This window comes from Euprymna scolopes, chromosome 2 (assembly GCF_053919585.1).
Source record: "Euprymna scolopes isolate OS-2025 chromosome 2, ASM5391958v1, whole genome shotgun sequence".
Classification (NCBI taxonomy): domain Eukaryota; kingdom Metazoa; phylum Mollusca; class Cephalopoda; order Sepiida; family Sepiolidae; genus Euprymna; species Euprymna scolopes.
Genome location: NC_136483.1, coordinates 37,669,732 through 37,684,365, shown reverse-complemented (window position 1 = coordinate 37,684,365; position 14,634 = coordinate 37,669,732). Strand labels below are relative to the sequence as shown.

At 37.0% G+C, this 14,634-nt stretch overlaps 1 protein-coding gene across 1 annotated transcript in view; it reads right to left on the bottom strand.

Annotated features, from left to right (window-relative positions):
* The window catches only part of LOC145291150 (tRNA dimethylallyltransferase-like), a 163,099-nt gene extending 149,751 nt beyond the window's left edge, over nt 1–13,348 (bottom strand). Inside the window, exon 1 of the mRNA XM_080136677.1 lies at nt 13,075–13,348. Within this exon, the coding sequence (XP_079992803.1) occupies nt 13,075–13,206 (132 nt within the window). The 5' untranslated portion in view covers nt 13,207–13,348. The remainder of the gene's footprint in view (nt 1–13,074) is intronic.
* Between the last annotated feature and the right edge of the window lie 1,286 nt (nt 13,349–14,634).

Here is a 14,634-nt window from a genome sequence, read left to right as displayed (position 1 = left end):
CAATGGCCAAGAACACATTACCTGAAAGTACTTCTTTTAAACTCCTCGGCCTAACGTTTACAGGAAATATGAACTGGAATAGATACATTGAGAGCATTGCCAAGGCTGCTGCAAGGAAGGTTGGCTCCCTCTACCGTGCTAGAAAACTACTTACGCCTGACAGTATCCTATACCTCTATAAGGCAACCATTCGCCCATGTATGGAGTACTGTTGTCACATCTGGGCTGGTGCATCTGCTTCTTGTCTCTCGCTCCTGGACAGGGTTCAAAAGAGAGTCATCAACCTGATAGGTCCTGAACTGTCATCTAGGCTTCAGCCTCTGTCCCATCGACGAGATGTTGCATCCCTCTGCCTGTTCTACAAATACTTTAATGGTGAATGCTCTGACGAACTGCAAACACTTGTACCTCCCCGACGTAACTACCCCTGACAAACTCGACAAGCTACTAAGTCTCATCCCTTCACAGTAGAGATCCCTAGGTGCAAGAAAGCCTTTTACTCCAATAGTTTCTTCCCCAGAACTGCGGGTCTTTGGAACTCCCTTTCGGGATTCTGCTTTCCCAACTGCAACGATATGCAGAAGTTCAAGTGTAATGTCAACAAACATCTTTCTACTCATCTCCCTTCATAATGACCCCGCTAATTAAGTCCCTGATAGTAGCCCCCCTGTTTCAAAGTGGCACTGTGCCTTGTTTGGGGTGAAAATTGAATAAAAAAAAAAAAAAAAAAAAATAGCATTGTAAGTAGTGTGTAGTTTCCTTACACACACAAAACAGAAAAAAAAACTACCTGGCAAATATACATGGTGAACCAATTATGAGATACAAACAATTTCACTTAAAGGGACAGCTAGAATCTTAACAGATCCCTCGGTTGGAATGTATGAGATAGTGAGTGGATTTTAAAAGATTACAGTAGGAGGCCTCATCCCCAGATAGAATAAAATAAAAAAATTGAAAGATTAAATAAAAAATAAAAATTATATACAGGGTGACCCCCCCAAAAAAAGAAGCTAAATGGAGGCCATCTAGAACATATACTGTAGTAAAAAAAGGCCAAAGACCCTAGTGTTTTGATGTGATGTTTGGAATATAATAAATTAGTTATGACCAAAGTTTCATTTCATTCGGACAAAACACTAAGAAACGGGGCCTAATTAGAATTGGGGTCCTTTTTTTTTGAGTCACCCTGTATACAGTAGAGCCCCGGGAGATGGTGGCCCTAGGACATGGTTTTTCAGGTTACGATGTGGAATACAATATTTTTCCGGCCCCATATTATGGTATATATGATGTTATTTGATTATATACATGTGTATTATATACTGTACTGTATTTTGTTACTAATTTTTAATGCTGTATTCCGGGGTTCCACTGCTTATTAATGAGAGACAAAATAATTTTATATCGTTTTTTTAAATAATTTGAACTAGATTCATATTTAGGTTACAAAAATTGATTAATATACCAGGCATAACTAGTTGAGTGCAAATGTATTTTTTCACTTTGCTCATTGCATCATATTGCTTTGTTTTTTATTGCCCCCCCCCCTTATTTTTGCATTTTAATATAGTCAGAAAAAAGTTTATATATTGCATTAAAATCAGATACATTTGAAGTTTGAAAGGAATTCTGCTTCCTTAGAGGCGACACATAAAGATTCAGCATATTGAGGCACTCAGAGATTTGGGGCCGCTTTGATAGCCTTTCTCGGAAACATACACATATAATTACACTTGGATTTATATATGAGGGACGTTCCAAAAGTAATGCCTCCTATTTTTTTTATTCTACTTGAATGAATCAAAAGAGATTGCAAATTGCATTGTTATGATGACTGAACCTATGCATTCATGATCTGAAAGTTTCATCTCTCTATTGCAGATATTGATGGTGTGAGACTCTAAGAAAGCAACCTCTGTTATGGACGTGTGTCAGAAGCAGAGATGGATCATTGAATTCCTGGCAAAGGTGCATTGAGAATGGTGGTGACTATGTAGAAAAATAAATTTTGGAGCACAAAAGGTTGCTCGTTTTAAATGGTACTACTATCTTCATAGCTCTTCAATTTTTGGGGTAAAAAAAAAAAAAAAAAAATAGGAGGCTTTACTTTTGGAACAGCCTTCATAAATTCTCTGACCTTTCTTTCCGTAGGGAACACACACACACACACATTGACATTTATCTATACAGACATATTTGTTATTTCTATTCCAGGTAACTATTGGAAGTTTTCAGAGGCTTGTTGATAGTTTTCATTAAAATTTTTTATTGTTTTGAATTTTTAGATAAATCTTATTCTTCTTTAACTTCTATTATCTTGTTTTTATTTTCATTTTCCACCTGCTTTTTCAACAACCACCGACCCCAATGCTGTACCTCTTTTTTGTTTTCATCTTCTCTTCTGGCCGTGTAATCTAAAAAACCACAAACTCTGGCACATTCTGCAAATATCAGTTGCACTTTTGCTGCATGTGTGACACCATCGACTATCTCCACACTAAGGTCAACAGCTACATAGTTGTCAGCCAAGGCTGTGTATATCAGCTGACGTCAGCTCATCTCTATTTACTCAAGAGTCACAACCTGTGTTCCACTGTCAAACTTGAAAAACTGTCCTCAACCACCGCAAACTCAAGACAGCATGAAAACTGTAACTGTCATAAAACTCACTGCTACTCCTAAAAGTGACTGTAAACATCGACTTGCTTTGTCCCAATCACTGCTACATCTTAATTAACAATCTTATTTCAGTTCGCTTTTGTGTGCCTTGGTGAACAATTTTGCATACCTTTGTTCTGCAAACTTATTTCCTCATTTTTGTTATATTGTTCCCCCCCCCAACGACACAGAACATCAATAGTGTAAAATGTTTTTGACTCCTAATGGGGGTATGACACCAATGATTTCACCAATGATCTCACCCATGACACCAATGATTTCACCAATGATCTCACCCATGACACCAATGATCCTAATGGGGGGTATGACACCAATGATTTTGCCAATCGTTTTTATAATCACCGGTTGTGGTAATCAACCAATAAAAATGTTCCAAAGTTACTATAAAATTGTCGAATTTTGGATTCAATCAGTTCGCATTTGATTCTTAGCCGCCATTTTTGTTACTGGAAATTACTTCACTCAGTATCGAGACTGCACTCTGTTCAACAGAATGTCTCAACACTTAAGAGGTTATGCGCCCAGCCATTGTCTTTTTCTTTGACGGATCGGAATCTAAATTCGAATTGTGGCAGGTAAAATTTCTGGGGTATCTAAGGATTCGAAAACTACACAAAGTGATACAATCTTCAACAGAGAATCCTAACGACCCCAAATTTCTCGAAAAGAACGCGACTGTTTTTGCAGAACTGATTCAATGTTTAGACGATAGAAGTCTATCTCTGATTATAAGAAACGCTTTGGATGACGGACGGAAAGCATTGAACATATTAAGAGAACATTATTTATCAAAAGGGAAACTGAAAATTATATCACTATATACAGAATTAACGTCTCTGAAATGTAACGACGATGAAACTATTACCGACTACGTTATAAGGGCAGAAACAACCACCAATGCCTTAAAACTCTCAGGTGAAATAATAAGCGATAGCTTGTTGATATAAATGACCCTCAAAAGACTTCCCGCCGATTTTAAACCATTTACAACTGTTATAAGGCAAAAAGACAAACCCATAAATTTCAGTGAATTTAAAGTGGCATTGCACAGTTACGAAGAGACTAATCGTATGTTCGTGGACAATAATAAATCCAGCAATATTATGAAGTTCAAAAATGCTTCTCGAATGCAGACACAACCAAATTACGCACCTCACCGCAATGTGTTCCCCAAAAGTAATTTTCCCAAGAAAAAGAATAAAATTATCTGCTATAAGTTTCCAATGTCAATATAAACGCTCTAAAATGGACTCCATAAAAAACGTTGAGAACTTTGAGGAAGAACATACATATCTATTCACATGTAACTTTGACAATACCACAAACGGTAAAAATCTCCTTGTAGACTGTGGTGCTACAACACACGTCATCACCAAGGAATCTGATTCTATTAATTTTGATTCAAACTTTAATCCACAAAGTCATTTTGTCGAACTTGCCGACGATAGTCAAATAAATGATATATACTTGAAAAGAGGCGATGCTACAATATCCCTAAAAAATAATAAAGGCAAAATCTGTAACTGTATTTTAAAAAATGCTCTGTTCATACCTACATTTAAGCAAGACATATTTTCCGTGCAGGCTGCAATTAAACAAGGCACAAATATAAAGTTTGGCCAAAACAAGTCAAAATTGATATACCCCAATGGAACTGTATTTGAGATTAAAAAAACTGTCTGTCATGACTTGGAAACCTGGCATAAAATTCTAGGACACTGCAATACAGCTGATATTAAAAAATTATTAAATGTAGTCGAAGGCATGAAAATAATACCTTCAGACGATCTCCCAAATTGTGATGTGTGTGCACAGGGAAAAATGACAAAATATATAAGCAGAAATCATACAAAAAGGCCACAAAAATTCTCTCACTTGTGCATTGTGACTTAGCAGGTCCAATCAGCCTGATGGAGAGAAATAATCTAAGAAACCCAAAAATAGAAGCATGAACAGTCGAAATCACAGCAAAAAAAAAAAAAAAAATTGTAAGTTGTCCTGGGCACAACGTTAAACTGCGACCATTTCTATCTTACTAACCAAATTAACCAACTAATACCTAACATAATGTTTCCAGTTTTTGTTTAAAAAAAAAAAATGTATATTTATGAATTTTTATGCATATATGTTTATATGTATTTGAATAGGATTCTATTTGCATGTTTATATATATACATTTGAAAAGTGTTTATTTTTATATGTATCAAAAAAAACAAAAAAACTCAATGTGATTTACCAAAAAAAAAAAAAAAAAGATGGCTTCTTTTTGCACACATTATACCAATATATTAATAATTCTTTTTGACCAATGTGAATAAAGACGAATCCCCCCTCCCCCAAAAAACAATTATTTTATTTTTATTTGTTCATTTTTATTTATTTATTTATTTATTTTTCTTTCCTTCCTTTTCTCAAGTTAAACCAAAATTGAATCGGAAAGGATTTTTCCATTATATCAAAAAGGGGGGGGGGTGTAAAATGTTTTTGACTCCTAATGGGGGTAGAGATTTATTTGCTGCCCACCTCAGCAAAATGTGGCACAAGGTCGGAAAGTGGGAAACCAGCAGGCTCCCCTAAAGGAGGGACACTCCTGCAATTGTAAAAATTGCCTGAGTAACCTTGTCGGCATTCCCCGGTAGGGGCGCCTCAGGCAGTAAGCTATAAACTTACTTCACCAGAAAGCCCAGTAGCAAGGCCTGGGAGGGTGGACCTCCTAGGTATTACCAAGGCGGCGTACCTCAGTCCGACAGGTGCTGGGCCAGTTCCCGGCCCCTCACCTATTGGGCTGAGTGTGAAGAATGGATCCTTGACGAGTACTACTACCCTGTCTCCCTCCAGCTGAGGCCGCTAAGAGACCTTCCCCATCAGAGGACTGGTAGGGGTATGGCACTAATGATTTTGACAATCGCTTTTATAACCACCGGTTGTGGTAATCAACCAATGAAAATGTTCCAAAGTTACTATAAAAATTGTCGAATTTTGGATTCAATCAGTTCGCCGTTGGCTGTATCACGAACCACATTTGATTCTTAGCTGCCATCTTTGTTACTGGAAATTACTTCACACTCAGTATCGAGACTGCACTCTGTTCAACATAATGTCTCAACACTTAAATAGTATCACCCATTTTCATTCATCTAAACTAGTAGTTCTATCATTATTTACCTAGTAGATAATATTTCATAATGTTCTGTATTGAAGAGGTACGAAGCACAATTTTAGCTCTTCTTGCAGCAATATCAAATTGGAAGAGTTGAAACAGTCTTGCCTTCTTTTTTTCTTAACAGACTCCATGCTAACCAGACTTGAATTGTGGATTCTAGAAGACATCCTCCTCACTCAGTTAGAAAGGGTCGATTGAGTAATATGGTTTATTCATATGGATCACATACTATTTATTTGAACAGAAGAACAATAAAAAATTGAATCCTGGAACTGTATTTATGTGATATCACAATTAATCAACCATTCACTGTCATGCATGCAATGAGAGAATTAAAAATAACAGACAACAACATGGAAGCCAAATATTATGGCGATCACCAATGGATGTAAACTCCAACCTCTGTCCCATCGCTGCAATGTTGTATCCACGACGCTATTTTACAAGTAGTTTAATGGAATGTGTTCTGATGAACTTGCAATACTACTTGTTCTTCCTCAATGTACATACTCCTGACTAACACAACAAGCAGCAAAATCTCACCCCTTTACTGTTGAACTCCCTAGATGCCAGAAAGCCTTCTTCTCTTGGACTGCTAGACTTTGGTATTCCCTCTGTTTTCTGCTTCTCTGGCTATACTAACATGCAGAAGTTTGAATGTAATGATAACACACATCTCATTACTCAACTCCTCACAATCCCCTGTTAGGCACGATTCCAAATGACGATATGCCTTCTTTTCAGTGAAAAAGGGTTTAAAAAAAAAAAAAAAAAAAAAAAAAAAAAAGAGTAAAACATAAGCAAGAATGTTACAAGTTGCATTTGACATTATCAACTGGAGGAAATATCCAAACGAAATATGGATATCTCCTTTATATCTCAGTATGTGATTCGATTTGCAGGTCACTTCTGGAAAAGATAAAATCCAGCAAGTGAAACCCTCTTATAGAATTCATTACATTGTAAAAGATCGGTTGGAAGACTTCATCAAACCTACACTGACGAATTCTACAAGACTCTGGATGGCATCTTGAGGACCTTTTTAGAGTAATTTCTGACAGAAATGTTTGGAACAAACAAATTAGGAGAATCCAAGACGCATTCTTGATTTAGTTTAGTCTAAATATTAATATATTATAATATTAATTAATAATAATCATAATTAATATATTATAATATTAATATTTTATGATTGATGATTGTTGGCACAAGTTGGGTTGAATTACAATTCTTTGCTTTTTTATGATTTGAATTATTTGAATTATTTATCTGTTCTTATCTGGAGTGTTATTCTCATAATGTTTCAAGTGATGTAACCTCCGACCATCTTCAGATTTATCTTGTTAAACTTGAGAATCTGTACAGCATTTTGTAATGAGCATAGCATTTTCCCATTCCTTCTGTTATGACCAGTTAAAAGCCTTAAACAATCCGCAACTGTATTCTTTGTATATCTTTGCAATGAGAGGACATTTTTTCCTCTTTAAAATATGAAGAAATTACCATTTTCCACATAAATAATAATATAAAATATACTATGAATATAAATATTAATATAAGATTAATATGATATATCATAATATTAAATATATTATCTATATATCTATAAAAGTGAAAGTGTCTGTCTGTCTGTGTACATTTCCCTACACAATATCTTTATCAATTTTCAGTCTACAGACTCGAAATTTGATATACAGGGTACTGAGATTTGGGAAAATCTTTGTAATCCGTTTTCGGCCAGAAATTTGGCTGTTAAAGGGTCAAAATTCAATGATTTGACCTTTGAGAACTCTACCAAACTCCTCTGACAATTTTGGGTATAAACACTTGAAATTTTAGATATAGGTTCCTTGGACATGGATCTAACTTAATAACTTGATTTAAGCCCAAAACAATAAATGTTAAGGGGTCATAATAGGGTCAAAGTTATAAAAAAAAATTGACCGCTGCGGTCTCTACCAAATTACTCAAACAATTTCTGGTCTAAACATTTGAAATTTTACATAAAGGGTATTCAGAGATAGGGCAAGCTTTTTAATCGGTTTGGGTCGAAAATTTGAGCTACCAATATATAAATGTATGTATGTTTGTTTGCATGTCTGCCTAAAACTTTCAATAGAGGCGACGGATTTTCATAAAATTAGTATCGTTTTTAAGCTCGACGTTTCAGATGACAAATATTGAAAAATTGGCTAAAAACATGAATTTATTCACCTTCAACTGGGCACTTTTCTACAGGGAGGGGTCGCTTTTGTCGCCGATATTGTCAAAAGTCATCCCCTCTTTTCGATTGTCTAGCCTTAATTTAAACCTACGTCACTTCTGGTTTGGCGGTGGTCGTAACAGCAAAGATGTCACGTTTTTTTCCCATTCTTTTCCTCCTTCTCGGTACGGGTTCGAGCCTACCTTCCTACTACCACTTTTTTCTTTTTTTTGCTCAACATACACCTTCAAACACCCAGGCAACGCCGGGCTGAAATGCTAGTATAATATAAAATAATACAAAACTATTACAATTAAAATACATTACATTACAATTAAAAAATAAAAAGATTCTTTTTAAGAATTTCTGGAAAGATCTAAAAATAGAACAGAAAAGTGTTTGTTTTTCAAGGGCTCTGGAATGTTCAATCATCAATGCTCTGACTCCCATCTGCTCCCAACTGAAATGAATGACTCTTGTCTTGAGGAAGCACCATGTTTTGACAAGCTTCTGAGACTGGCCTTTACTACTGATCTGAAATGGAACATATTCATCAAATCTTTTGCAAAAATCACCAAAAAATGCTTGAATTATTCACCACTCCAGTAGATATCTCACTGCTGATGCAATCCTCTATATGTATAAGAGCCAAGTATACCCTAGGATGTACTGTTGCCACATCTGGGCAGGAGCTGCTTAGAGCACCCTATCCTGCCTTCACAGAGTTCAAAACTGGATTCAAAACCTAGTAGGTGATGTCCTTTTCTCTTCCCTGCAACCTCTTTCACACAGAAGAGTCATTGCAAGCCTCTATCATTATTTTCATAAATGTAAACAAATTCTTGATTCATCCCCTTTAAATAAGAAAATTCTGTTGACCATTAACCCTTGATAAACTTACAGCCTATGCCGTTACTGACAGAAGGTCGTTTTCTAGGGTTTCTGCCATTGACCCGAATATGTGTACCTATGTTTTATCCTCATCTCTAATATAGACCGTAGTGTCATCAGCAAATATACCCATCTGAGACAAAATGTTATTAAGGAAATAATTTATTGAATATCAGGAATAATAATGGTCTAAGGATCGACCCATACAACAAACCTACATTTATATCATCTTGATTAGACATACAGTCATCGAGGACAACCTGGATCTTTCTCTTGTCTAGGAAGGATCTGATTATGTTGAGTATTTGTCCAGAAATACCATATGATTTAATTTTTGTGAGAAGCCCTTCATGCCAAACTGTGTCAAAGACTCCGGATATATCCAGGGCTACAGCTCTAGGTTACCAAGTGCATTCAGAGATGACGGTTAAAATGTCTGTAGTAGAATGGGCTTGCCTAAATCTATACTGCTGAGCAGAAAGAAGCTTAGCATTTACAAGATGGTGGACTATAGCTTGATTAATAACTCAAAAGATGAAGAAGAGGAAGAGACTGATGGGCGAGTCAGTTCTTTTGCCAAAATTCTTTAATAATGGTACAACAGTAACAATTTTCCAACTATGGGGGGGAAGAAAAACTTGGCTAGGCATTTGTTGAAAAATTTGGAGAGGATAGGGGCTAGCTCAATGGAGCATTTTTTAATTAGGATGGCAGGGATGAAATCAGGACCACATGTCTTGGTGGTTTCTTGGGGTTTTTTTTATATCATGGACATGAGAAGGGGTGATTTTCATATCTATGAGTGTGACATCTGTCTGCAAAATGAAATTTGAGTGGGAAATAACTAATGTATGTACGTAAGGTGGAGGCAAACCACCAAGCATGGTCATGTTATGATATATAGTAAAATTATATCCTATTTCAATCACTCAAATTATTCCCTAGTGTTAAGTGGGTTGCGGTATTACTTTTAAATAATTTATTTTTACTTAAAAAATCTCGCTGGGCAAGTCCAAGGGCGATAACTCAAATTCATCATTTTCTTCCTGTAATTCAAGAACTGGATGTAATACCAACTATCCATGAAGTGAGCCGTGTAGTTAACAACCTCAAGAATAATAAAGCCACTGGCCCTGATGGCATACCAGCCGAGCTTCTTAAGCATGGCGGAGATGCCATTACCACTTGTCTCCATAACATCATCCAAGATGTCTGGGAGTCAGGCTGCTGCCCACAACAATGGAAGGATGCAGATATTATCAGCATATATAAAAAGAAAGGTGACAGAAATATTTGTGGCAATAGTCGAGGCATTTCCCTCCTGTCAACCTCAGGGAAAGTTGTCACTAGAATTTTACTGTCTCGTATCATTCAACACATTGTCAATAAAGTCTTACCTGAATCGCAGTGTGGTTTCAGACAGGAGCGCAGCACGATTAACATGGTCTTTGTGGCAAGACAGCTCCAGGAGAAAAGCGTCGAGCAACACCAAAATCTATATATGGTTTTTGTAGATCTCGCCAAGGCCTTTGACACTGTGAACCGTCCTTTGTTCTGGGAGGTACTCGTCAAATTTGGCTGCCCACCAATATTCCTGGGTGTCCTGAAGGCTTTCCATAATGGATCTATGGCTCGCGTCTCCAGTTCAGGACTAAAATCTGAGCCCTTCCTGGTAGAATCGGGTGTGAAGCAGGGATGCGTCATTGCGCCCATCTTGTTTAATCTTTTTTTTGCTGCGGTTTCCAATGTTGCCAAACAGCAAATCCTTCCTGCTGATGGGATCCGCCTCTCATACCGGCTGGATGGCAACCTCTTCAACCTGCGTCGTCTCCATGCCATATCACGTGTGACAGAAGAAGCAATCCATGAATTGCAATACGCTGACGACACGGCTCTGATGAGCTCATCTGAAGAGGGTCTCCAGCGCACCATCAACACTATCTCCAACATTTACTCCCGAGCTGGTCTAGCCATCAACATCAACAAAACAGAGGCACTTAACATATGTGAACATCGTCAGGAACCCCCAATGTTCACAATCAACCAACAGCCACTGAAAAACACTCAAGAGTTTACTTATCTTGGCTCAGTGCTCACTGACTCCTGTGACCTAACAAGTGAGGTCCAACGGCGCATTGGTCTGGCTGCTGCAGCCTTTGGCAGACTCTCGCACAGAGTTTTTATGAACCGTAACCTCACCACCACCACCAAGGTTTCTGTCTACAGAGCAATCTGTCTCTCCATCCTCTTGTATGGCAGCGAGTCATGGGTGCCTTATAGACGCCACCTGAAAAAGCTAGAAGCATTTCATACCAACTGCTTACAGCGTATACTAGGTTTAAAATGGTGGCACAGGGTGCCACACAATGAGATACGCAATCGCACTCAAATGGACCCACTTGAAATAATTCTAACTCATAGACAACTTAGGTAGCTTGGTCACACCATCCGGATGCCAGCAGAAAGGCTCCCACGCAAGGTTCTCTACGGGGAACTTGCAGAGGGCAGACGCAACCCTGGGGGCCCATGTAAACGTTTCAAGGACCAAATAAAAACATCATTGAAAAAATGTGGCATAGAATCCAACGCCATCGAACATGCTGCTGCTGATCGGAGAAAATGGCAAAACATCTGCCAAGAGGGCTTGGAAACTTTCACCTCCACCTATAACGACCGAGCAGAGCGAAGAAGACACCAAAGGCACGCGGCGCAGCACTGCAGACGACGGCATCTTCCCCTGTGCTGCCTGCGGCCGTGTATGCAATTCACGAATTGGACTCCACAGTCACCAGTGAGTCCATCAGGCGTAATTTATCTGGGACTGTTAGGCATGGTGCAACGTCATCGTCGTCAACGACGGACTACTGAAGAGAAGAGATTACTTTTAAATAATTTATTTTTACTTAAAAAATCTCGCTGGACAAGTCCAAGGGCGATAACTCAAATTCATCATTTTCTAATTTAAGACGGTCCCGGGCCCCACCCCACTTTTTATTTTGGTTGAAAACTTGCTCATGTCGAATAGATCTTCTCCAAAGAATTTCACTATTTATAGAGTTTCACAAGTTTTGACGTACATAGCTACCCGAACTGACCTCCCTCCCGCATTTTTTTTTTTTTGCATCACGAACAATTTGTTTATTTTTTATTGAGAGGCAGTGTTTTAATGTTTTTTGTTTGTTTGTTTTTTTATTATTATTTTCTAGTTTTGTTTCATGTGGATAAATGAGGAGAATTACAAATGAACAACAGAAACCGATAAATATTTTTTCATGTTTTATTTTTTTTATTATTCTTTTAGTCATTTGTTTGAGGGACTTCTTACCACTTGGATTTAAGGTTATTGGAAGGCCGGAAGGGTTCCAATGCTTTTGTGTGTGTGGGTGTGGGGGGGGGCAACAAATAGATAAATTAGAACTAGACACATTAACGAAATATTAAAAGAAAGTTCTGCGAAAGTACCTATACGAATAACTACTTGATCAATTCACGCGATTTTTTGGAATGACATATTCGTTTCGTGACGAAGATGTTTCTTTATTTGTGTTTTTAATTAGGTTGAATTTGGGGCAAAAACCTCGACGGTTGCTGAAATAAACTTGAAACTTCGATTAGAGTTAGTCATGGGTTAAAAACAAAAACAAAAACAAAACCAGTTCTATTCAAATTATGTACAACTTCTTTAAACAAACTGTGAGTTAGAGTTTAAAGACAAGTTGTATTTTCTAAACCCAGAGTAACGACAACACGGATCATCGCACTCGCTCCTATCGTAACAAAGAATCGGAAGCAGATGTTTTGGTGTAGAGATCATTAAAGCTATCTGATAAACAAAATGTCACCTTGACAACCGAGAAAAATATTTAGGGGTACCAATTCAATGGGGAGTTCACGATAGAATGCAACGAATGCCTTTAATATGAATAGTTACTTTATCAACTATTATTATGAGCATTGTTCGTCTATATGTGGTGAAGTAAATCACTTCATTTGCTGTAATTTACAGAAATAGAAACTTGTATAAATACGTCACACCATTCAATACAGAGTCGAGGGAAAAGCCACGTGCTTTTTAGGGTGGGAAAACACTCGAACCAAATGGAATAAAAACAAATAAACAAGAATAACCACTGACCTGCATCGAATCAGCACTGATTATTTCGCCAGAAAATATCCGTCCCAATTCTAAAGCTAGTTTAGATTTGCCTGCTCCAGTAGCACCGGCAACCACAACAATCGGAAGACGACGCAAACTGGAGGCTGCCATGTTTGTTTTTAAAGTGACGACTGAAGAGTAAACATCAGAGTTACCGTTCTTGATACTCCACCCAATTTTAAGCCAACATTTCTTGCATTTCAAAAAGTTAACGATATTTTTCTTAAAAAAAAAAAAAAAAGAAAAGAAAAGAAAAATTAATAGCATTTGCCAGTTTAACATTCCCAAGCAAATTTATAAAGCTATTCTTAACATGGGGAGGAGAGTTATTTAAGTCCACAGAATTCTTCTTTAATGAAAACAATTAATTTGCTTGGGATGCCAAAGTGTAGTGAGTGCCCAATTATGTTTATTGGTTTTCTTTGAGTAAAATTGCAGTATAATTAACGGCTGAGAAATCGTAAAGGAAAAAAAAAAAAAAAAATATTCAAACGAAGTAGAATTTATGGTGTAGTTCCTGGCTTTGGTAGAGGTGAGGTTGTTTCAGACAACGATCGCGTCTTTGTGTATAATCAGAGCCACAGCCACACTAACATTTAATATGATTTGTCTATAAATGTTATGTTTAAGCGAAGGACGAAAATGAAGCATATATACACGGGCGTACATATAAAAATGAAAATAAATTAAACATTAAAGAATAGAAAAGTCACCAGTTAACAAGTGCTAGTTTAAAATATGAACAGAGTTTCATAAAAGAAAAATTAAGAAAACAAAATTTTATCTAAAATGTTATAAACACATGAAAGTTATTTTCAGTTAGCAAATGTTCATTTATGCAAATTCGTGTTTGAGAAAGAAAGTTGAGTTAAAAGTCACAAGTCAAAATGTTTGTAGCGTGAATAATATTTGTATGTAAATAGTGTATGCATGTGAGTATTTGGCAGCGTGGCACAGTGTATGTCCGTTTCGTTAATGTATGTATAGATGTGAGTAGCAATTTGTTGCTGTTCGCCTGACTGGTGCTAGCATGTAGGAATGCGTGTGTGAGATGAAAAAAGATTGTATGTGAGTCAATGAGTCATTGAAGATTCCTTTGCGAATTACTTCTCCCCCCCCCCCCCGCCCGGTCAAAATAATGAGCATGAGCATTTGTTCCTGGGTCCTGTTGAATGTTCAATGTGTCCAGATGATGAAATCTCTCTCTCTTTTCACTGTTTGCTTTATAGAAGCTTCTAAGTTCACGTCAGCTTATTACTTTCACATAGACATGTTATTTTAGAGGTTTGAAACGGTTTTCATTGATTGAAAATACTCTGAGTTAAAATGTTCTTGTGAAAACTAGTTTGCTTTTAGGAGTGACAAAACAAATCCCAAGAAAGAAAGAGGGTAGCAATTAGAGCCATTTGTTTTTTAGCGTTTGTCAGAATCACACCTGAATCTTACTAATGATTAAATTTCCTATCGACCTGTGAATTTTTAATGTGTTAAAACTGTTTGTAAGGTTTTATTTTATTTCAGAATTTTATTTCTATGATC